Source organism: Aricia agestis, chromosome 3 (assembly GCF_905147365.1).
Source record: "Aricia agestis chromosome 3, ilAriAges1.1, whole genome shotgun sequence".
Classification (NCBI taxonomy): Eukaryota; Metazoa; Arthropoda; class Insecta; order Lepidoptera; family Lycaenidae; genus Aricia; species Aricia agestis.
The window spans coordinates 22,562,648-22,587,743 of NC_056408.1; the positions used below are offsets into that span (position 1 = coordinate 22,562,648).

The window sequence follows — 25,096 nt, forward strand, 5'->3', positions numbered from 1 at the left end:
CATCGTAGGGTTTCTATCTACTCATAGAAATTAGTTGCAATGTTTCATCGTTTCAAGATAAGGAACAAAGTTACTAATAATATAACCAACCGAAGCTGGTAAATGTGTCAAATATTATGTTCCTGCAAGTTATAAATAATTGTTTCTTTTCATTATGGGCCGTTTACACTCAGCCCCTGCCGCTGCCGGAAATATTTCCCTGAATACTGCGGCAGTAGCGACGCGAGTGAGTATTGGCCCTTCTACTCATTTGCCGCGTCGCGTCGGGTATCGCTAGTGACATATCTCGTGCTATACATTCTCGTGCTACCCAACAGAGCCGAGTGTAAATGTCGCTTCACTGTTTAATATATAATGTACTATAGTGTAAATAAAAATAGGTAGGCCAATAAATATTTGATATAACATTTAGATAGACAAAGACAAAAAAAGGTAGAAAAAAATACAAAAAAATATTGTAAAAAGTTTAAAAAGTAAAATCTTAAAAAAATTACATATTGTAAGTTTATCAATATGGTGCTCTGCTTTTTATAGAATTAAAATATTTGGTTGAAAAAAAAACGATGTCGATTTTTGTGTAAAGGTGCTCCCTCACCGGGCGCATTCGCTTGTAATGTAACGTTACAAATTCGAGCATTACATACATCAGTGAGGGAGGAGAACCGAGTATTAAAATGCGTACCTTGTAATGATACAGTGTGTAATACATATTATCTTGATACAATTTGTAACATCAACTAGCTATGGAATGCTCAAAGTCGAATGTTACATTACACGCGAATGCTCGTCAGTCAGGGAGGTAGTATTGTAATGTAATGCTCAAAGTCCAATCTTTAATGTTACATTACACATGAATGCTCGTCGGTCAGGGAAGTATTTTTGTGATGTAATGCTTAAAAACGAATCTATAATGTTACATTACAAGTGAATGCTGGCGGTGAGGGAGCACCTTTAGGTTAATGACCTAGTATTTTGGGTCACCATAATTATCCCGGTCTAATACTTATCTTATGAAAATTTAGGAAATAAATTGCAAAAAAGGAACGACACAAAATGCTTATTAGACTTAGCAATTATTATATTTATATATAGTTACAAAATGTTGTGTATTTTGTCCTTACCAGTCAGCGACTAGGACGTATCAGACTAGGAAAATACATAAGCTAACAGAAATTAATACAGAGATGGATTTTTTATGATTGTTAGATATGAGTTTTGTTAACAATATATAGGTATATACATTATACAGCCTTTGCCGTGTCCTTCGGATCAATATAATAATATTATTTCTGAAGATCTGAGGTGTCAGCTATCTTTTAAGGTTGTTATATTTAAGATCCTTACCAAGCCCTTAAGAAATATTTATAATTTTTAAAACGTCAGATAACTAATATCTATAGACGCTTCACACCACGTCAGTCTGGCCCCGTGCTAAGTACCTGAAGGATTTGTGTTACGGATACCAGACAACGGAAATATAGTAAATACTTTTATACAATACATAATATATTTAAGATTTTTATTATATCATACACATATTTAATACACATCCAGACCTTTTGAAAACTTTTGTTCCGTCGGCGGGATTCGAACCCGCGACCCCCGGCTTGAGCTGCCACACACTCAACCAATTGAGCCACAGAGGTCGTAGTACGGAGCCGTAGAACAAATTTTTTTATTACTATCAACAAAACTTGGTTGACTACTGAACCCTAAAACGGAACCCTAACAAGCTGATTTTTTGTATATTGATAGGTTAATAGTTACATATATAATTTAGGAGTAACATTGTCCTACAAATAAAACAGTTCATATTTTAGGCCATCAATTCAAAGTATGAAATCCTTTCTATCTCTATTAGCTACCACTTTCGAGATTTTTCGCAAATAAAAATTTTGTTTGTCTTCTCAAAATGAAGCTACTCACAAAAAATTAACTTTATAGTAATAAAAAAAATATGCTCTAGGGCTCCCGTACTATCGTCCTTATATCGGTTATAACTGTTTCTGTTAAATATGTTGCTGTCTTCGTTATCCGAACCCTTCATCAGTTAGTAATAAATAATAATTATTATTTTTAAAAAAATATTAAGTATATTTTATAACCCAGGTATAAATTATCTAGCGATAGAGAAATCTGTCCTAAATAACATTAGCAGTACATAGCAATAAACATGTGTGATTATAGTCGTAACTTTTATACTCTGACTACATTAAGACCGATTTTAGTGTCACGCTGACCGCACGCGTACCGTCGGCGCTAATGGGCCGAGGTGTATGAAATCCTAGGAAGCGTTATTGTATAACGCGTAGCTGTCTGTGTTGATATTTTATACATTTCGGACGGTCAGTGCGACAATAAAATCAGTCAACTCTAAAGCATAAAGTGAATATACCTAGCGGAATAGAGAAACAAAGGCCTGAGCAAGCGAGATGTCACTATTAGTAACACTGCGTGGTAAAAAGAGACAAGTGATACATAACAGCAGAACCAATTTTTTTCATCTTTTTGACGTCCAGTCGGCACTTATCGGCACGTTGACAATTTAGACCCAGTTTCATCAAGCAATGTTAAATAAATAATGGCTTGAATCAGATAATGGCCTGTTAGAGCTATCGAGCGTTCCACCATGCCCTAATGTCATGTTAAATCACCTAACACGGTGTTAAATTTAATTCCTGCCATGGAGGTCCGTTAAATATTTAACAGGCTGTTATATGAGTCAAAATAACAACTTTCAAATACAATAATATGCAATATCAATAAAAGAATCTGTTTTGACTTTTGAGTCTTTCCGCCATGTTTCCGCTACGTCCTTATTATTAATTATTTTCATAGTTATGAATAATTATTTATTTTCACTTTGCCAAAAATTCAGCCTTCGGTTTTTCCTTTTCCTCCAAATACTAACTTGTATCAAAATTACCAAACCGAAATATGTAAATAAAAGTTTGTATTATGATTCATGTTTTCAGCTTTGACAGATAATAATTATTAACATAGTAAATAAAGAAGAACTATTATAGCGTAACAAATGTATGCGATCAGTGATATTCTAATTTGGTCGCATTATTTACTATTATACTACTATGGAAGAAAGTGACACATGTCGTCATGTCGTATTAATCTTGTACATTGCAATTTCGTCGCGTTATACCAAGAATGAATGAATTGATAGTTGTTCACTCGTTGTTCACTTATAATTGCATTTACTAATCCGCTGTTAAATTTTTACTGTGGGACATAAGTATTTTAACAGTCTGTTTAATTTTCCAATATCCGTTAAGTAATGCCTTGTTAGGATTTAACAAACAGAGGTTGGTGAAATTGGGTCTTAAGGATCGCCATAAACTACCAAAGGACAGAAATATTTCTTCATCTTCTAAAGCCAACAATGAATTGGATGTAGAATTTACTTTTTTAGATTATAAGAGAGATTTGAATAAAATAATTCTATACAGTAGCCAAAAATCGTCTATACTATTGGCGACAGTGTTCGTAACACTGTCGCCAATAGTATAGACGATTTTTGGATATTTGTTAATAAGTATGAATCTACTCTGAGGAAAGCTGGTAAACCAATTTTTGTTAAGGATTCCGACGACACAAAACATACTTATGTTGATGACATTCCAAAATCGTTTTCTAAACACCACTGTATAAATTTTGTAAGTAAAATAAAATTTGTGGATAGAGTTCAAGAAGATAGACATAAAAGATTGAACAAAGATATATTTAATGCATTTTTAATCTCTATGTGTAAGTTTTCACACACAGACGTACATTTCGGTTTCGTTTGACAGCTCGAGATTGTTGCTCTATTCCGCTAGGTATATTAACTTTATGGTCTAAAGGCGCCGTTACGATCCTCGCGGCAAGCGACCGCGACCGAAAAAGTTAAATAAAATGCTACTTTATGAAATATATGCATAAAGGCTATAGGTTTTATTTTGCTCCTCGCCACTACAAAGCATCGGTCGCTAGACCAATGTCGGTAGAAAATGAAACTTATAGCCTAGGACCCAGGTCATAAAGTGGTATTTTATTTGATTTTTGTCGGTCGCAGTCGCAACGTTGCAGCAATGCTCGGAAAGCCCCCTAAAGCGATGAACTTCGCCTGCCTTGCTTCTTTGTGACTAGAATGTAAGGATTTGTGTTGTATATTATGTATATTAATATTTGCCATATTGTTTTTAATGTTTTGTATAATCGTATGTTTTGTTTCTTTTATTTTTAATAAAAAAACAACCAAAAGTGATGTATTATTCATGTTTGCCTGCACTTGACTTCTTAAGGGCCAACGCTAAAACTCGCGCGGGCGCACGCCTCGCGTGTGTATAATGAAAAATAATATGAGCAGCGCAGGCGCCTACGACGCCGCGCGGACGCGGGCGACGGACTGTCCGAAGCTCGACGGACGGGCGGGCACACGGCGCGGGCGGACAGACGCTTTTCGCAATCGCCGTTTCCTTTGACGTCTTTTTGCCAAATAATAAATTAGTAAATAATACATGGTAATCTACTTAACACAACTGTACACGCTCGAGATAAAAATTATACTAGAAGCGCTAAATGAGATGGGCGCACGCGCCCGCGCCCGCGTCCGCCCGTGTTTTAGCGTTGGCGCTAATTTCGGTTAAATTTATTTTGAGTTGACAGCGAAGTTGTGTATAGTCTGTCAAAAAAGTGAAGAAATTAAAAAGTGGCAACATCGGAGTGTCATTCATCCCTTTTTTCTAGTGGCCCATTCACTATCCTGCATTGCAGTCCGCCGTGCCGTCTGCCTGCACGCCGGCCGGCCTGCGACTCCATTCACAATCCTGCATAAGCCGGCGGACTGCCGTAAATGGGCCCTTTAGATTGATTTGAAAGGGATGACACTACGATGTTGCCACTTTTTAATTTCTTCACTTTTTTGACAGACTATAGGATAGGAACAATAATAACAGACTTCAAAGTTAATATATTTACTTCATTTGTTTTCAGCTTAAGTTACATGCAGTTTTTTTGGAATTTAACAATAAAACAAGCAATAATTGTTAATTATTTAATTATGAGCCGTTTATTCACGGACAGTTTCACGGCAATTATACCAGTCTATTGGTGGGTTTTGTAAGTTCACTAATTGGGGCTACTTTGAAACCAATCCATTTGAGATAAACACTTAACACATCTTATTATAGTGATGCATGGTGATGCGTTTACAGATTTTAGCCGGCTCCTAGGCCCTAGACGATCAATTGTATTGTCAATACCACGCTTCCATCTTATTGAACAGTTTATTTGACAATTATATTGAAGGCGCGTGATGTTCAATATCAACCCTAGACTGTCAATAATATTACGCAATACCAGGCCTGTCCCACTCGCGCCTTTAGGTATCGAACTGTAAGTACCCCTTTAAAGGGGCAGATCACAAGGGACTCACAAGCGAGCGGTGACGCGCGCGCAAGATTTTTTCGTCGCATATATCTACGTACTGATTAAACCGCTGTGACAGAATCATTATTAATCTGATAAATATGAACAATTGAAAAAAGTCAAAGAAATATTTCAATAAAGTAATTTAAGACTTTAAAATACAAAAAAAGATAAAAAAATACACAAACATAGCAAATAAACCAATTTGTTACAAACAAACCGCATACTACACAAATAAACACAAGTTACTATGTTTAAGTTGTAAAAAATTCCTGACCAGCTCCTACACTATAATCGAATATAAAACTATTATAAAATATACGTTGGGTTACTAAAATGTGATTATTACTATAAAAAAGTTTGCTATTAGTAGCTATAGTAATTAAAAGAAGATTATTTTATTTTCTAAAAGGTGACAATCTTGATTTCGTCAGAAAGGGTACCTCTTACGCGATAGAAAGAGAGCGCACATGTAGGCAAATATAATTGTAGGCACCTAGCACTGCGCGGTCGGAATTTGAACTTTATAGTATCGCAGCAAGAGTTGTTATTTTTTTAAATGGGTTTCACGAGTTGGACTTCTGTTGGTACTACTAATATATATTCTGTGGCAATACGTGATATTGGGCAATAAAATTGCTCGACTAGGGGCCCGCTTAGAGCTAGCGCACTACGACTTTTGCAGTGCGATTCTTTTACCGACCGACAAAAATTTAAATAGAATGTCACTTTATGACATAGGCTATTGGTTTCATTTTCTACCGGTCTAGCGTCTAGCGACCATGCCACAGTTGCAAACTTGCAATGGCGTAGAGCAAAACGAAACCTATAGCGCATGTCATAAAGTAACATTTTATTTGAGTTTTTGTAGGTCGCCGGTCGGTAAAATAGTCGCGCGGCAAAAGTCGTAGTGCGCTAGCTCTAACGTAGTTCTAACGTCTGCATACACATTACAGAGTGTTAGTCTTAGTTTTTAGTATATTATGTAATGTTCGTTACTGTCTCTATTTGAACATACAAAGATGCTGGTGTTTTGGTCCCGTATTTTTAACATTATACGGCCGTATTATACTTAATATAAGTATTTCATTGCAGTGCTGTTATTTCTCTACTAGCAAAAATAAATTCATTGCAAGCACATTTTTATATTTCTTACGATTCGTTTTTTACACTAACTTTATTTATTATTACATTTCTTCTCTTATTGTTCATCAGTTCTAAGACATTGTTGCAAATCCTATAGCAGGGGCATTTACGAGTCTGATTCTATAAAAAACATATTATTAGTTTATCTATTTCCTATCATATTATACGCCCACATCAATAAACATCAAGGTATACCAGAATGTGATGGCCAGCCACTATAAGGAAAAAAAGGATCTAAATATTTTATTCCAATTACCCCGGTATTGCTAGAGTCAATTTCTTTTCTCACTTTTTGCCATCAGGTTCTGGTAGACCTTCGGTAAGACAAGGACAGAAATTATTTTCAGAATTGGCGTTTATGCCCTTATCTTGCGATCTTTCATAAGTGATAAGTGATAACACACTGCCGAGGGTACTGCAATATCTTCGATAACACATCATTTTCACCACGTGATAGATTCCGTTGTTTCTGCATGATCTATCTACACAGCGGCCTTAATAGAGGCGTCGAGCTCGGCGACGACGGCGGCGGCGCGACGCAGCGACGTGGCGTGCGCGCGCGCAGCTGCGGCCGCCGCGGCGAGGTCGTGCCGCAGGGACGACACGCGCCCCGCTAACCGCGCCCGCTCCTCCGACAGTATCTGGTGCGCTTTGTCGCCTGTAAAAAAGTTAAATAAGAACAATCGTGTTAAGCGTCAGCTTTGAATTTCGCAGTGAGCTAAGCTGAAACCATCCCTACACGTAGGAAATGGATCGTTGGCCCAGGACACAAAAAACAAAGCCGATCTTCTGGGCAAGCTCTTTGCGTCAAACTCGACCCTGGATGACGGGGGGCAGAAACCGCCGACCATACCGCGATGCACGAACATCATGTCGGATATTCGGTTTCATCAGCGCTCAGTGCGAAAAGCCCTCTGTTCCCTTGATATCCAAAAGTCGAGTGGGCCTGACGGAATCCCGCCTATTGTGTTGAAAAAGTGTGCTCCAGAGTTGGCTCCGGTCTTGACGCGTCTTTTTCGGCTCTCCTATTCCAATGGCATCGTCCCGGCTTCCTGGAAGACAGCCTTGGTGCACCCGATCCCCAAAAAAGGTGACCGCTCAAATCCTTCCAACTACAGACCAATCGCTATAACCTCTCTCTTCTCGAAGATAATGGAATCCATTATCAATAGCCAGCTTCTTCGATACTTGGACGGCCAGGGACTGCTAAGCGACAAACAATACGGGTTCCGTAAGGGTCGCTCGGCTGGTGATCTCTTGGCATACCTGACTCATCGTTGGGCTCAGGCAATTGAGTCGAAGGGAGAGGCATTGGCTGTTAGCTTGGACATTGCGAAGGCCTTTGATCGGGTTTGGCATAAAGCGCTGCTATCAAAGCTTCCATCATACGGGCTGCCCGAGAAATTATGTAAGTGGGTCACTAGTTTCTTAGCAGACAGAAGCATAAAGGTCGTAGTTGACGGCGAATGCTCGGAAACTCAGTCTGTTAATGCTGGTGTCCCTCAGGGCTGTGTGCTATCGCCTACTCTATTCATACTGCATATCAATGACATGTTACAAACCAACGGCATTCATTGCTATGCGGATGATAGTACAGGTGATGCTGTATATACCGGCTCCCCTAATATTTCTCGGCAAAACGAAACGAACTTGTGTCTAAGGTGGAGAATTCATTGGAGAAGGTCTCTGAATGGGGTAGACGTAACTTAGTCCAATTCAACCCCACCAAGACACAAGTCTGCGCGTTCACCACTAAAAAGTCACCAAAAGTCAGAAATGGTACATCCTGATAAGTCACATTTTGCTAAACATCTTTTAGATAGTAATCATACTGTGCCCGATGGCCATTCCTATAAAGTTTTACATAAATGCGATAAAGGCTTTCGGCTGAGCGTGTTGGAACAATTAGAGATCATAAAAGAAAAGAAAAATAATAGATTTGCATTGTTGAATGACCAAACTTGCTTGACTACGTCACCGTAGTGGGGATAGTAGCGGGGCTCGATAGTGTATAAAAGGCGGTGTTTTGGCCGGTGGCGGCACTTAACGGACGTTGTTCGTAGAGTCCACATCCTGAGGATGCTCCGGTGTTGGGGCGAAACGCGCGTCGAGGTTTTCAACCTGCATGGTGGTGAGGGACCTTGCACGGATTTGCCAACATTATTGCTTGTGTAGTGGTGGTGTTTGCAAGTTCTTGCATGCGAGTGTACGCATAGGCAGTGTGGGAGGAGAGAGGTGCTGTACGCATGCCTATGCGTACACTCACTCATTTACTTAAAGGTGGAAGTTGTTTTCGCGGAATATTGCTAAAAATAATAACAAACTAAATTTAAGCGAGACAGTACGTCAGTCCGGACCAACGCCTACAACTCTACAAGGCGCAGGTTCGGCCTCATATGGAATATTGTTCTCATCTCTGGGCAGGGGCGCCAAAATACCAACTGCTCCCTCTGGATCGTATCCAACGAAGGGCTGCTCGAATTGTTGACTGCCATAGTGTTTCAAACAGCTTGGACCCCCTGGAATTACGCCGAGATGTAGCTTAACTCTGCACCCTCTATCGGTTGTATCACGGGGAGTGCTCTGAGGAATTGTTCGGAATCATACCACCTGCAACTTTTCGCTATCGTCCCACGCGAAAAACATACCATCCTCATCACCTTGATGAGTGGCAGTCTTCCACAGTGCGTTTTTCGCGTAACTTTCTGCCGCGCACTGTAAAACTCTGGAATGAACTGTCACCAGCAGTATTTCCAGACCGATACGACCTGCAAACCTTCAAGAAAAGAGCGTATTCCCTCTTAAAAGGCCGGCAACGCACCTGCAGCTCTTCTGATGTTGCGAGTGTCCATGGGCGACGGTAGTTGCTTACCATCAGGTGACCCGTTTGCTCGTTTGCCCCCTTATTTAATAAAAAAAAAAAAACGCACTAGGCGTGTTACTAGTATGTACATTGTACACGCTGCTATAAAATAAAAAGTGGTTTTATTTGTAAATAATTTTAAAGCAAACATTTTTAGAACGTCTTCGTGTTGACCAACCGCCGGTTCGGATACTAACCCGGCGAGGAGGACCGGCGTAAGAAACTCGCTCGGACCACATTTTACTTTTTAGCAATAACGTAGGTAGTTTGCCTGCTGCAGTCTCACTTTAAATGCCTGCCTTCGCAACATTCGAAGCAGCCTAAAGATGAAATTGACGAAATTACAGCGCATACAAGACCCTCACAACTCCACGCTTACCGAGCAGAGGCAGGTAGTCGCCGGCGCGCTCGGCGCGGATGTCGAACGTGAACCAGTCCTCCAGGTCCTCCTCCGAGTCCGTCGACGGCAGATCCTGAAAATAAAAACATTTATTTTAATCCAGGCTACTACGAGGTACCCACAGTCTAGTTCAGTCCAGCAATCTGGAAAGATTAACGCGAAACTTGACGTCTAACCTTGATTGAGGGACTGATCATTTCTTTATTATGGATATACTTTTTATAGCCATTAATGTGTCACCAATTTGGGGTTAGTCTGAGACTGACACAAGATTGATGACGACTGAGCGTATTAACTTAACCTAATAACTTAACTCTAACAAAGACCGCAAAATTTTGCCGTAGTCGGGTAAAAATAAGAAATAAAAAATAAAGATACAGCAAAGTAGTGAGCTATGACGTCACTAGTTTGCCGTTATTGATCAGCGCGCAAGGGGGCGAACGCTGACTCGCACACGTAGGTACAAAATGCGTGACACAAGGACAAGAGTTCAAATTCGGCATTATATTGCGTTAATATATATAAAAGTTTTCAATGTTCCTGGGTTTTGGATTTATATTAAATATATTATGTATGATACAAAAAGAAATCTTAAATATATGTATAGTAGAAATTAAGTATTAAATATGTTTCCGTTGTCTGGTACCCGCAATACAAGTCCTTGACTGACGTGGTGTGAAGCGTCCATAGATATTATTTATTTATTTGGACGACTGCTCTCTTGCTCCAACCTACTACGCGGTACACAAGATAGTTGATTCATAGGCAGAAGGTTACGTTAGGCACCTAGGTTTTGGTTACGTCAATCTAAGCCGACAGCTGATCACAAATCACAATTAACAATTACTAACATAAAGAAACTAAATAACGTAGGCCCAGCACCAGCTGCCTATGAATCAATTACTTAGGCTGCGTTCCAGATGACGTTAATTTTGACCAAAACGCTCAAAACGTCCCCTTCTGCCGTTCCCTTTGGCGACCGGGGTCGTTTTGATCGCGGCTATGACGTCACTCATGACGTCATCATTTTCGCTCAAAACGACCCTTGACGAAGATGGGTCAAAGTGGGCGTTCTAGTTTTTTTTTTAATTTTAACGTAACTATATCGCGAAAGCCATGTTCGGAAAGTTTTCAGGAGAGAGTAGAGACAAAAAAACTTTATATTATTTCATTACAAATAATATTTTATTTAAATAAATTAAATAATATATTATAATGAAATATTTTGATTAGAAAATAAATTGTTTTAAATGAAAGGTCAAATGATTTCTAAAATATAATAATTAATACTAATTTTCATCTCTCCTATAGTTTGTTGACTTACTCGTACTTGACTAAGGATTAAGCGGTATTGTTACCTTAGAACGTTTAAATGTATATTGTGACAATAGTCAATATTCAAAGTATGTGGTTTTGTTATTAAAATATGATTTAATGTGAATACTCAAATATAATAAAAGTTTAACTATATTAAAATATGATTACTTAAGGAAAAAAATGTAATACTAAAAATGAAACAAATATATTATTATGTATTTTATTTGTAAAATAAATGTAACTATAAACAATAAATTACTTTTATTTACGACTTGAAGAAAAGGATCGTAATATCCAAGTTCGGTTCAATGTACCTATGTATAAAAAAATATAGTTCTTTTTGTAAACTTTTCTCAAAACGCTCAAAACGCTCCATAATCCGTTCCACTTGGGTTTGTATCACTGACGCTCACATGCTAGTGGAACGGGAAAACTACGGTCTTGAGCGTGAGCGTTTCTAACGTCATCTGGAACGCGGGGTTAGATGGTACTTACGTCGTAGTAGCTGTTATCTGAGGGGCTGTCGCCGTCGGACAGCGACTCCTCCTCCATGCGCTCAGGCCGCATCATTGGCTGCCGCGAGCCCCGCCCCTCGCCGCGCATCTCCGCATCCTCGCCATACTGAAACATTCACATTCAAAATGTATACTTATATAATTACTAGCGACCCGCCCCGGCTTCGCATTGGGGACAACATATATAGCCACTGAAAAAAATTATTAAAATCGATTCAGCAGTTTTGACTTGTATTCATTATTGTGGATCCGTACCCGTGGCCCGCATTGGTCGGTACCGCCGCAAAAGCTACTTCCCGCAATTTTTAAATCTGTAATATCTTCGAAAATATTCGTTTAAATCATATGCTGTTAATGGCCACATAGATCTACATTAAATCAACAATGTATTTAAGTTATTTAATTGGATAAGGATTAATGCTATATTTATTAAAATTGCTTCGAAATATAGCCATTATTTGTCGTAAAAAGAAAATGACAAAAAAATTGTTATTGTGGGATATCCATAAGAGATAGACATATACCATCGCGGAGTTTTCTGTAGACCTTTTCAATATGTACAATACTTGGTAAATTATTTTGATAAATCTCGTAGGGTTCAGCCTGCGTTTGCAATGTAAGCGGAAAAAATGTAATTATTTACGACATCACATTAGAAACCCCAACAATAACAGTACGAGGGCTGCTATTTATGTATCCGGAATTAAAAAAAGAAACAAACATATATCATTTAATATGGTTTTATTGCTTTTCAAAATATTCGCCGCGATGATCGACACACTTTTGCATACGCTGGAACCAATTTTCATAGCACTTTTTCCATTCTGATTGAGGTATCTCCAAAACGTGCATTTTGAACGCATCAACAGCCTCTTCGCGGCTCGAAAAACGTTGACCACGTAATTTGTTCTTCGCGTATGGAAATAAAAAGAAATCGTTAGGTGCCAAATCAGGGCTGTACGGCGGATGACCAGTCAATTCGATCTTTTGACCCTCCAAAAACTGAGTTGTTTCAGCTGAGGTGTGACAGCTAGCATTGTCGTGATGTAATATGATTCTGCGTTGTCGGTTGTCCTTTCTTATTTCTTCAAAGACTTCTGGTAAACAAATGGTCGTATACCATTCAGAATTAACCGTTTTACGATTCTCTAATGGCACTGTAGCCACATGTCCATTAATTCCAAAAAAACAGGCGACCATTTGCTTCAAAGTACTTTTTGCACGAGTAACTTTTGTTGGTTTCGGCTCATCTTGGAACACCCACACCGTTGACTGTTGTTTAGTTTCGGGGTCATATGCATAGATCCAAGATTCATCACCTGTGTAGATATTATAAACGGCTTTTGACGTACCACGGTTGTATTTTTTTATCATTTTTTTGCACCAATCGACACGAGCCCGTTTTTGATCGATTGTCAAGTTATGCGGAATCCAACGCGAACATATTTTTTTTACAGCCAAATGTTCGTGTAATATCTTATGTATGCTCGTCATACTTATGCCTAAGGACGCCTCTATCTCGCGATATGTAACATGACGATCACGCATTATTAGTTCCCGCACAGCATCTATATTTTGTGGGACAACAGCTGTTTTTGGGCGACCTTCTTTATTTTCATCCGTGAGCATAGACCGCCCACGATTAAACTCACTGTACCAGTGATAAACAGTGGTTTTTGATGGTGCTTCATCTCCAAAAGTTGCGGTGAGTTGAATAAAGCACTGTTGTTGATTTAGCCCACGCCGAAAATCGTAGTAAATCATTGCACGAAAATGTTCACGCGTTAAATCCATGGCAAATGAAGACACGCAATTTTCAAAATGACGCCACAATGGAAAAATAATTGACAGTCACATGAAACAAAATGTATTCTTCAACCAAAGAGTTCTATTTTCAAATGTTGTAATTACTTTTTAAATATTGTTCTTGTAAGTGGCCAGTTCCGGATACATAAATAGCAGCCCTCGTATTTCTCCTCTATGTAATGAATGTTATTATACATATAACCTTCATGTTGAATCACTCTATGATAGAGTGATTCAACAGTCTCTATCTATTAAAGAAAAACTAGGCCTTTACATCCGTTGTGGATGATTTATACAGTATTTTTAAATGTCCGTATGGTTGCCCAAGCGCATACGGCATTCTCGCATCATAGTCGGCCTAGTCCAGAGGAAAGAACTAGTCAATACGTCTGGGACCAACTATGTGCGGGTTTCCTCACGATGTTTTCCTTCACCGTACGAGCGTCCGTATTATGTACTTGAGATCAGAAAATGTCTCATAGGTACACGCCTCCACCCGGGTTCAAACCTGCAGCCTCTAGGAGTGCGAACCGAAGGTCTACCCTTTAGGCCACGGACGCACAATTAAAGAAAACCGCATCAAAATCCGTTGCGTTGTTTTAAAGATTAAAGGGAACAAAGGGACATAAGAGAAAAAAAGCGACTTTGTTTTATGATATGTATGGATTATAAAGCTGAAGAGTTTGTTTAAACGCGCTAATCACAGGAAGTACTGGTTCGAATTACATATATTTTTTTGTTGGATACTCTATTTTATCGAAAAAGGCCTAAGGCTTCCTTCACATTAATTCGCGAGTAGTGCGGGTAGCGCGACTGCTATACTAAAACGAGCCGCGGGGCTCGCGTGAATATGAAGGCAGTCTAAAGGCAACATCACGGTGCGACCAATAGGAGTAAAGAATTAGCGGAAAATGTAGTTAAAACGGGGAAAATCACAGGGGAAAATCATAATTTGAAAGCGCTAATCTTAGGAACTACTGGACCAATTTGTACATGGGCGTACCCAGGTTCTGGGCCAGGGGGGGGGGGGCAAATTACCCAGGTTCTGGTGCCAGGGGGGGGGGGGGCAAATCACCCAGGTTCTGGGCCAGGGGGGGGCAAATCAGATTTTTCATAAGCTAGGTGTTTATAAAGAATAAAAAAATTATAATTTTTAGTTGTAAAAATATTGTATTGCAAACAAATGGCAAAAATTCGTTCTTAATTTTTAATTTTTATAGATAAAAGTACTAGATAATATACTTAGTAGGAACGTCAACATGATCAAGGGGGGGGGCAGCTGCCCCCCCCTGCCGCCCCCCCTCGGTACGCCCATGAATTTGTATGTTAATTGGCACATCATTTAGAGTAGAACACAGGAAATGACATAGGCTCATCTATAGAACGTACGGTTCCCGCGAAATATATTATTTACGCGGGCGGAGCCGCACGGAACGTGTAGTGTTGTATGTTTTCTAAATAGAAATTTATTAATACTTTCAGAATTATCCTACTTGGTGCCTACCTGTAGTATAGAAGGCAGCACGACCGAAAATGGCCACCGAGACGTATCATCGTGCTTTTTTTTAAATAAAATAATGCGACAGACGAGCAAACGGGTCACCTGATAGAAAGCAATTACCGTCGCCCATGGACACTCGCAACATTAGAAGAGCTGCAGGTGCGTTGCCAGCCTTTTAAGACGCTCTCTTCTTGAAGGTTTGCAGGTCGTATTGGTCCGGAAATACTACTGGTGACAGATCGTTGAACGACTCAAGAACAAACTGTAAAACTCTGGAACAAAGTTTTACAGTTTGTGTTTGAGCTTGTGCGATGTGCAGTAGTAACATAGAACAAGCAGCTTGCTGCACAAAACTCTCATAAAACCTCACCTCGTCCAAGTCGAAGAGGTCTTCGTCGAGGAACTCTTCACCGCGGATATCCTCTGGTTCCTTCACCTCGACCGCCGGCTTCTGCGTCTTCTTCAGCGCCTCCAGACGCTTCGATGCTTCTGGAATGTTTATTTTTGTACAAAGAAGTAGTATGATTCTCGCGATATGAATAATTATTTTAGTTATTTTAGGGTTCCGTACACAAAGGGGAAATACGGGACCCTATTGCTAAGACTTCGATGTCTGTCTGTCCGTCTGTCTGTCTCCAGGCTTTAACTCAGGAATGGTAATAGCTAGAGAGATGAAATTTTCACAGATTATGTATTTCTGTTGCCGCTATAACAACAAATACTAAAAATAAATTAAACATTTAAGGGCTCCCATATAACAAACGTGATTTTTTGCCATTTTCAGCTCGATATAAATGATGGCAATAGATAGGTTGAAATTTTCACAAAATACTCAATTGTATTTTAAATACTTTAATAATTAATAATAAAATTTAAATGAATAATTAGGGGGGCTCTCATACAAAAAAAAACACATTTTTTGTCTATTTTTGTTCTATAATGGTATGGAACCCTTCGTGCGCGAGTCCAACTCGCACTTGGCCGATTTTTTTATGATGTAGGTAAAAGCTTCATATCCCAATTTTTAAATTTAATTATCAAACTGTTACTTGAGACACCTAAGAAATGTGGGTCAAACCTTGACTCAAATGCTGTCTAAATTGGTATGAAACTAAAGGGGTTCCGAGAGAAACAAGCAGCTTGGCGGCAAGCACGTCGATTTTTGCTTGCTTCAAGCATATTGACCGTTTACAATGTTTGCTTGATGCTCGAGTCAAGCATTTATGTGCTTCCTCCGCGCTTGATGTGATGTTATATTTATGCCAAACTACACAAGTCTACGCGCTTGTCTCCAAGCTGCTTGTTCGTCTTAGAACCTCTTGAGACCTGAGGGTGCATTAGCAAATATTGTTATTGAATAGGAGATTCAGGGCCCGTTTCACCACTTCCAGATTGGCTATCCACAACTTAACTGACAGATAGCTCATACTCTATCTGTCAAGTTAAGTGGTGGTAGCCTATCCGGCACTTATCAGGTGGTGAAACAGCCCTTTAGCGTGGTATATTAACACGGGCCTTATTAAAAGCGGTCTATAACTGCCTTACCTATTTCCCGCCGCGCCTGCGCGTTGTACTTGTTGGCGCTGGGCTTAGCGCTGGGCTTGGCGCTGGGCTTGGCGGTACTCTTGGCGGCGAATTGCACCTTCTTCTTCGTTGAGAACATCTTCTTCATCACGTTCTTGTCGTCCGATGACTGGAAGTTCAATTAAATTTTAAGTATAAAAGCCATAGACGCGTGTAACAGATATAGCAATTAGCATATCGTGGCAGACGTACTATTAGTGAAGTTGATTCATACGCAGGAGCGAACCTATGAACTATGAAGTTTGGTTGAGTTATGTCAAACCCATAGCCAACAGATCACAACTTACATTGAATTGACATAATCTGACAAAATGACAGATCCGATAACTGCCTATGAATCCATTTCTTCGATGGTACCTACTTAAGCAGACGTTTCCGTATTCGATTTTCGAATTCGTTTTGCATGGCATCAGTAGAAAATACATTAACGCACACGTTCATTTTTTTCCCAACGGAACGAATTCCGCAAGTACGTTTCGAGTGCAAGCCGGCGCGTTCGCGAGTGAAGCAGAACGGACATATTTTAGGGCCGCGCCACACCGGAATGGCAGCGGCGAGGCGAGCACTTTCAGTGTCATAATATGATTTTAAACTTTATCTTCATTATTGTAAAACATACACATAGTATCGCTTGAGAAATCGCGGCCACCGGCGGCCGCCAGCGGCCGCGAGCGGCCGTAGACTTCTCAAGCGAAACTATGTATTACAAGAATGAAGATAAGGTTTAAAATCATATGACACTGAAAGTGCTCGCCTCGCCGCTGCCATTCCGGTTTGGCGCGGCACTTACTCTCTCACGGAATTCGAAATCGAAATTTCACATTAAAGGAAATCGAATACGGAAAACGTGTATAATGTGTATGCGGCCAACGGCCAGCTTAAAGCGTGCCAAAATATTATATCTACTTCAGTACTATTTAGGCCAAGAAGCTTATAATAACACTGGAGATTGCAATTCAACTACGAATAATAAAAACTACAATTCAAACAGTGCTTTGAAGACTTTTGAAGACCAAAACTTTGGCCTTGGGGTGACGTCACTTATGTATTTTGTCTCACTCTTGGTGACCATGATGGATCTATACTAAGGATTTTCCCAAGTAAAAAGAAAATAATGACGAATAGATTTAGTTACTTAAAACTTCCTTTTATTTTGCAAAAAATTAGGGGGCAAACGAGCAAACGGGTAACCTGATGGAAAGCAACCGTTGCCCATGGACACTCGCAACATCAGAAGAGTCGCAACTTGCAAGTGCGTTGCCGTATGAGAATACTGTTTTAATTACATATATTCAAAAAAACTGTGGTTTCAGTTCACACATACCTACTTCACATAATAGTTCTACAAGACTACATAGTTACATTTTCTTAGACTCGCTTGTGGTTTGGGCCATAGCAAGTTACAACAAACTCACAAAGTTGTCATCGTCGGAGACTTCGGGCACCGCCTTAGTCACAATTTTCTTTACGCCCTTGACTTTCGGAGTCTGGAAAGATTATATTGAACCAGATGATGCCCGCAACTCTGGACAAAACTCGTTTAATCGCTTGGGAACCGTACATTTTTTCCGGGATAAAAAGTATCTTATGTTCTTTCCCAGGACTCCAAGGATGTAGCACTGGCGCTAGTCCAATCGCGAATCAAGGAGATATTCTACGACCAAGAATTCTGTCTTTTTTTGTGGATGCTTAGTGCTTACACCATAAGAGGATTTTTTTTAACTCTAATTGGTTGAGTCGGTGTCTTAAATGTTGATATAATTAAATTAAGTTATGAAAAACATGTCCAAACTATAAACACTTACTATATTTTCTTCGTCGCTACCACCGGATTTAGTTTTCAATGGTGTCTTCTTTAAAATCGGTTTCTTTGGTGTCCTGAGTCTTGATTTCAAATTTGTACTCTGGAGAGAAATGGAGATAAAAAAACTAAATTAGAATCTAATTAGTAAAATTTCCTCATTAGTACATATAGTTACTATACTGTACTCGGCGAAACATGACGGTAGCGGTCATTGATTCCCTGTCAAAAACTTGTCATTTTCTATATAAACCGCGATTGACAATGAAGTGTCAGATGATTGTCAATCGTGGCTTTGTTGCCTGCATGTTTGTTGCGGAGAAATTCATTTATCGCATGGGAACCGTTTCCAGGGTAGAAACTATCCAGTATCCTTTTTCTGGTCTCAGAGTAACTCCATCCCAGAGGGAGACGTGGGCCACCGCCTACGGCAGGCGCGAGGCCCCTTGGACTACGAATCATTTTAGAAATAATTTTTTGATTCTCAAATTTTTATTTATAAAAATATGAGTATCAAAAATTTTCTCTATTCTTAACAAAAACCGTCCCCTTGCGTCATCCATTCCATGGGGCCTCGCGAAACATATCTTGCCCACATCAAATTTAGGTCTTGCCCTGCCATTGCTCTATTTAAATTCATCTCTTTTTAGAGTTTCGAGGCGTTTAAGAGTAAATAATACATGCATTTATAATATTAGTGGATTGAAGAAAGTTAATAATAATTATCTTTTTAAACTTTACTAGCTGTGCCGGGCCCGGCAAACGTTGTTTTGCCTGTTTTCCCAGTTTTCCTGCTTTTCTCTTGAAGTTTTTCCTGATATATTTTTTTCTATAAACCTCACGGAGCCCGAGACCTTTCCAACAAATGCAAAACCGTGGAAATCGGTTCGTGCGTTCTGGAGTTATAGCGTCAGGAAGGAAAATCCGACTTATTTTTATATATTAGATGAGATACAACAAGCATACCTCATCATCGCTTGTCACCTCGGGAACAGCTTTTGTTGGTATCTTCTTTGTCAGTTTCGATTTTAACCTTGTCATTTTACCCTGAAATATGAGACACAATTAATTTGGTTTTCATAATCTGACCATAACTATATTCTAGTTTATTTCGATCTTAATGTAAACACACAATTATAATTAGGCCAAATTGATATGCTCTTTTTTAATTGCGTAATGCGCATTGAAATTTTGTATTTAAGCCAATCACATAAGACATTGCTTACATTCAGATCAAAATAAAATGGAACCAATAACAATGAAATTAACAGTAAGAGCATGGGCGTAGCGTACCTTGGCGGGGCTTTGGAAGGCTAAAGCGAACGCAGACTTGTGTCTTGGTGGGGTTGAATTGGACTAAGTTACGTCTACCCCATTCAGAGACCTTCTCCAATGAATTCTCCACCTTAGACACAAGTTCGTTTCGACTCTCAGTGACATTTTGCCGAGAAATATTAGGGGAGCCGGTATATACAGCATCACCTGTACTATCATCCGCATAGCAATGAATGCCGTTGGTTTGTAACATGTCATTGATATGCAGTATGAATAGAGTAGGCGATAGCACACAGCCCCGAGGGACACCAGCATTAACAGACTGAGTTTCCGAGCATTCGCCGTTAACTACGACCTTTATGCTTCTGTCTGCTAAGAAACTTTCTCAAAAAACAAAAAATGTTTGCATAAACTTAAAATAATTTATATTTATTCATCATAATTAATTAATTATCTATCTGTCACATTTTTAAAAACAATTGAAATTAAATATTAACTCTCCTTGCCTTTTTTTCGGCAAACGGATTCATTAAATCATTCATAGCTGATGATGACTTTAGTTTTTCTAAAGTTTCTGCTTCTATGGACAATAGTAATTTATAGTGACAGGTCTGACAGGCGTTTCTGTTTCATTTCTGAAATTTATTAAAAAAATTTGGAAGTTTTTATTAATTTTTGCTTACGCACCTTATAATTGATATTTGATACGCCTGATACGGCGGTAGCTACGCCCATGAGTAAGAGACTTACGGTGAAGATGTCCTCTTCGTCGGTGGACTGGTCGTCTTTTGTCTTCTTCTCGGCTGTCTTGCGCACCTCCTTCTTCTTCTTAGCTTTCTGATCATCATCACCCAGCATCCGCTGTAAACATCAGGTGTCAAAAACTAAGGCTGGCTGAGGATTTATACCCGGTGGAATGGGGAAGACCATTGAGATTTGAGACATTATACCAATAATGACTACAATGACTGTAGGCCAGCTATGCAGGAGTAATTTTACTGTGTCCAAGTGTGTGAGCAGCACACAAATTAAACTTTTTAATCGGGACTTAACGCGACTTATTTAAGTAGTAATGCTACACACACAAGTACTTCGGTCACCAAAGGATTCCTTACCTTTCCAAACTTCTGGGGTTTATAAAATAGATTGTAGCTGTGGTAGTTCGTATAACGTATATTGGCCAAACGAAACGGACTATTGGCGAAAGAGTGAAAGAGCACATAGCCGCAGTGAAAAATCGCCAGACAAATAAATCCGCGGTAGCAGAACATCTGCTTGATATGGGGACTAATCACTGGATGGAGCTACACGACCCTAAAATCCTCTCTACGGATCGTAATTACCACACGAGAGTAATACTTGAAGCCATTGAAATTAAAAAGTACAAAAATTTCAATCGTGAGGACGGATTTAAATTGTCGCCCGCCTGGAATCCAGTGATTAATAAGTGCAAACCGCGTGTGTCACCTGTGTCTATAAGTGTAAACCCGGATACAGTTAGTGTTGTGTGTCGCAGTGAACCTACTGACTTTCAGTGTATTGGAACACAAATATTGGACAACTCGAGGGTAGTCGTAGAACCAACCGCCCGGTGCAAACGAAGACGTCGCGCTCCTGCAGTCCCCTCGTGACCACGGCCGTTGCAACACGGGTGAAAAGTCCAGAAAAAGTATGTACTCGTAGTAGCATTACTACTTAAATAAGTCGCGTTAAGTCCCGATTAAAAAGTTTAATTATAATGCAACGCGAAAGTTTAAAATGTTAGCACACAAATTAAGTAATCCCACTTCTTTAAGTCTAATAATCCAATTGACATGACTAGAAATAACATAGTATTATGACTGACGTTAATCGCGCGGGAACCGTACTTTTTTACAGGATAAAAAGTATCCTATGTCTTTTCTCTGGACTCAAAGTATTCCCATACTAAATTTCAGCAAAATCGGTCCAGCGGTTTGAGCGTAAAGAGGTAACAGACAGACAGATAGACTGACACACTTTCGCATTTATAAAATTAGTATGGATATGACTAGAAATAATTATATATTGACAAAGCGGGTAGCAAATCCACGACCTTAAACACAGAAGCGTACAAAAGTTGTAAATCTTACCAATAACTCGTCAGTGTCATTGGCATCTTCATCAGTGTGCCTCGGAGACTCCATATCAGTGTCCTCTCTTCTTTCCTTTGTTTCTAATATTGACCCGTCTGCCTTTCGCACCAAAAATGTACTCAGATCTCCTTGCATGCCGTCCTGCAAACAAAACAAATGATAATTTCTGAGTCTCTAGTCTGTCAAATAGTGGTAGTGGTAATACAATATGGAAAAATTATGATAGAAAAAAAAATTGACAGAAATCTTTTTGTTTTAGTAGTCATAAGACTTTAGAATTTCGATAAGAGTAAGTAATGTGAGAATATGACTTGAGTTCCCCAATCCAAACCCAATCCCCCGGCCCCTGCCCTGTTCCCTTCCCTACCCTCAACTATTCCCTTCCCTTCCCTTCCCTACCCTCCCCTATTACCCTGTTCCCTCTTAAAGGGCCGGCGACGCACTTGCAGCTCTTCTGATGCTGCGAGTGTCCATGGGCGACGGAAGTTGCTTTCCATCAGGTGACCCGTTTGCTCGTTTGCCCCCTTATTTCATAAAAAAAAAAAAAAATACAGAATTTGTACTTCTTTTCAATAAAACAAACCTCATTTTTATCAGTTTTTTCATTTTCCATATCGTCAAGGGCCTCTGCTATCTTATCCGTGTTGAGTTCAGTGCCATTCTCTTTGTCCTTCTTGTCCTCTGTTGGTTCCTGAAGTTTCTCTGTGGGCTCCTCTAGGGCTGGCTCAGACTCCATCGTCTCGTCTTGGCTTTGGGCTGCACTTGAATCATTTTCTGTCTACAAATTATATAATATAATCAATGGTACAGTCATATTGTGTTTTTTATATGTTAACACCAATTTTTACTCAGTGTTGTTGTAACTGATTTGGATTGAAGTCACTAAAAACTGCCAATTTTACATGTTTGACATAATAATTTATTGCAAGAAATTACACCAGTATTTTCTTTTTCACGCTATGCTAAAGGTTTAACAGTACCTTTTTTTAAAAGTGTGCATACATACTCTACAGAAAGGTAACATAAATATGTATATTACAAACCCCAGGATTCCCGTCATCATCAGTGAGAATGCCTTCACTCAGCCATTCCTCCTGTCCATCATCCATGGACTCGATGGAGCCCTGTAACATGTGCGTTGAAAGTGACACTAACTTAACATTTTTAATGTTTTAACTCATCATTCCCCAAGCGGCACCCGGCTGTCGCATGACAATTGAAAATATATTGTGTCTGCGATTCCCACGATCGAGGTATTAATGATTTAACTTTTTGTGACAATTTGTAATTTAATTCAATATTAAATTAGCCAGCTGTTTTTTTTTTATTTTTTATGAAATAAGGGGGCAAACGAGCAAACGGGTCACCTGATGGAAAGCAACTTCCGTCGCCCATGGACACTCGCAGCATCAGAAGAGCTGCAAGTGCGTTGCCGGCCTTTTAAGGGGAATAGGGTAATACGGGAGGGTAGGGAAGGGAAGGGAAGGGAATAGTTGAGGGTAGGGAAGGGAATAGGGTAGGGGTTAGGGGATTGGGCCTCCGGTAAACTCACTCACTCGGCGAAACACAGCGCAAGCGCTGTTTCACGCCGGTTTTCTGTGAGAACGTGGTATTTATCCGGTCGAGCCGGCCCATTCGTGCCGAAGCATGGCTCTCCCACGTCTAAGCTGTTTGAACATTACTATAAATAATAATTATAGCCCTGACTACATAATTATTATATGTTTGATTTATGGGTATGTTTAGCCAAAATGCCCCATATAACATTGCAAAGCCTGTAAAGGTTTATATCTTATACATAAACCAACAATATTATCCGCAACTTCATTGCCCAGCTAAATTCAGTTAATGCTCGGGAACCGTACATTAGCCGTATTCAACACTATTTAATGTCCTGTGTTTCCAATTATAAGAATGTACTCTATGGTCCTGTGCGTGAGCCCATAATATCTTCATGCCAAACTACATCTGTTAAATTCTACATGGCGCAAAAAGGTAACGGATAGACAGATAGACACAATTTTAAAATGTTTAATCTTAGTATAGATTTAGGTTAATAGAACAAACCTCTAGCTTTGCTAATTTAGCCACCGGTTCCTCTTGCTCAGACATTGTTTATCACTTCACAATAATTTTACGGGTAAACAATAGGGATATTAAAATTCCACCAATATAACAGTATCTTTTTCATATATTACTGAAAACTAATAATGATTCCTTTCGCTTTTATTTATAACACAGATTAATTTAAGTAGATTTATAAATTATAACCAGTATATAATAAAGTACTCTGTGACTATAACCTCAATTTACAATAGAAACTAGAAAGCATCAACAATGGGGTTGGCAACTGTCAAAGTGGCGCTATAGTAGCTTTCACCTTGTAGTTGTCAAAGTGTATGGAATTAAAAGGGAATTTTCGATTATTTTAAATAAATAACATGCCTAAGATGTGTGAAGTCCCGTTTTGTAAAGAAATAGGTGCCCACTATAATTCCCAAAAGATCCTAATATGGCTAAGATGTGGCTGAAAGCTATAATAAGGAAAAACTTTAGGCCCGAAGTTAGGCCCCATAAAAATGTAAACATTTCCATGATTCCGACTTCCAAAACATAAGTATTTATCAGGTATGTTATTATTTTAACTATAATTTGTAAGTAAATCATAATATATAAGTAGACATAGTTTGTTTCCACACATGTTTTTATAATATAAAATTATTATTTTAGGTCTCAAGAATCAACACAGATACACAGATACAGATACTACAGATACCCTGCTCAAAGAGCTACTCATTCATACTAGCTCATACAAAAATAAAAATACTATTAAATTTTTAGTAGGCTCAACCCCAGGTGGATAATTGTTCTCAAGGGTACGGCGGAGCAACAAGTGACCGTCAAAATATGATACAGTGAAGTCCTTTAATAGATAATTAGTGTCAAGAAGGAGACTGTATTATAATGGCATACAGGGGTTTTAATGTTCAATCAAATCAAATAGGTCTTGAATCTTTGCAATAAAAAACATAACATTTACTATTAACATACCTACTTTTTTAAAAGGCAAGTCACAAATAGCAGGGGTTTTGCTAAAACATGACCAGAAGCTTGCCAGGCAATATGTGCACATTGAGAGATTGATAGGTGTAACAAAAACATACAAAATTTTACAAACTCTTTTTATGTGCCTTTAGCATCAGAAATATTTTTTATTTGTTTTATGTTATGTAAGTTTGGAAATGTATTGTTGATAATAAAAAGTACAAAATCAATGTATGTTTTATTTATATGATCTTATATTATAACAATGCTTTAATCCAGTTTCATCACATTAATGCTTTATAATTAAT

General features: G+C 39.0%; 1 protein-coding gene across 4 annotated transcripts; it reads right to left on the bottom strand.

Moving 5' to 3' along the window:
* Positions 1–230: 230 nt before the first annotated feature.
* On the bottom strand, positions 231–24,076 carry LOC121725673 (nucleolin 2-like). Of its 4 annotated transcripts, XM_042112718.1 has the most exons (14): positions 23,811–24,076; positions 22,787–22,867; positions 22,327–22,521; positions 21,741–21,887; positions 20,380–20,490; positions 19,321–19,401; positions 18,359–18,457; positions 17,969–18,040; positions 16,515–16,662; positions 15,340–15,458; positions 11,643–11,768; positions 9,810–9,903; positions 7,004–7,225; positions 231–242 (listed from the first exon to the last, which is right to left on the bottom strand). In XM_042112718.1, exons 1-13 carry the CDS (start codon positions 23,853–23,855, stop codon positions 7,050–7,052), a joined length of 1,494 nt encoding a protein of 497 aa, XP_041968652.1. In that variant the 5' UTR covers positions 23,856–24,076; the 3' UTR covers positions 231–242; positions 7,004–7,049. The 4 variants fall into 4 exon arrangements, with proteins under 4 accessions (XP_041968652.1, XP_041968653.1, XP_041968651.1 ...); XM_042112719.1 differs by lacking the exon at positions 231–242 and having other exon boundaries at positions 6,134–7,225; positions 21,741–21,884; XM_042112717.1 differs by lacking the exon at positions 231–242 and having other exon boundaries at positions 6,134–7,225.
* Positions 24,077–25,096: the final 1,020 nt, after the last annotated feature.

Bases quoted from the DNA above. Each gene is read 5' to 3' on its own strand.
- LOC121725673 (XM_042112718.1), bottom strand. From the start codon at position 23,855: ATGTCTGAGCAAGAGGAACCGGTGGCTAAATTAGCAAAGCTAGAG. The intron at 20,491-21,740 runs GTAAGATTTACA...TGATGTTTACAG, and splicing joins ATGACACTGACGAGTTATTG to CGGATGCTGGGTGATGATGA. The intron at 16,663-17,968 runs GTGAGTTTGTTG...TTGAACTTCCAG, and splicing joins TCTCCGACGATGACAACTTT to TCATCGGACGACAAGAACGT.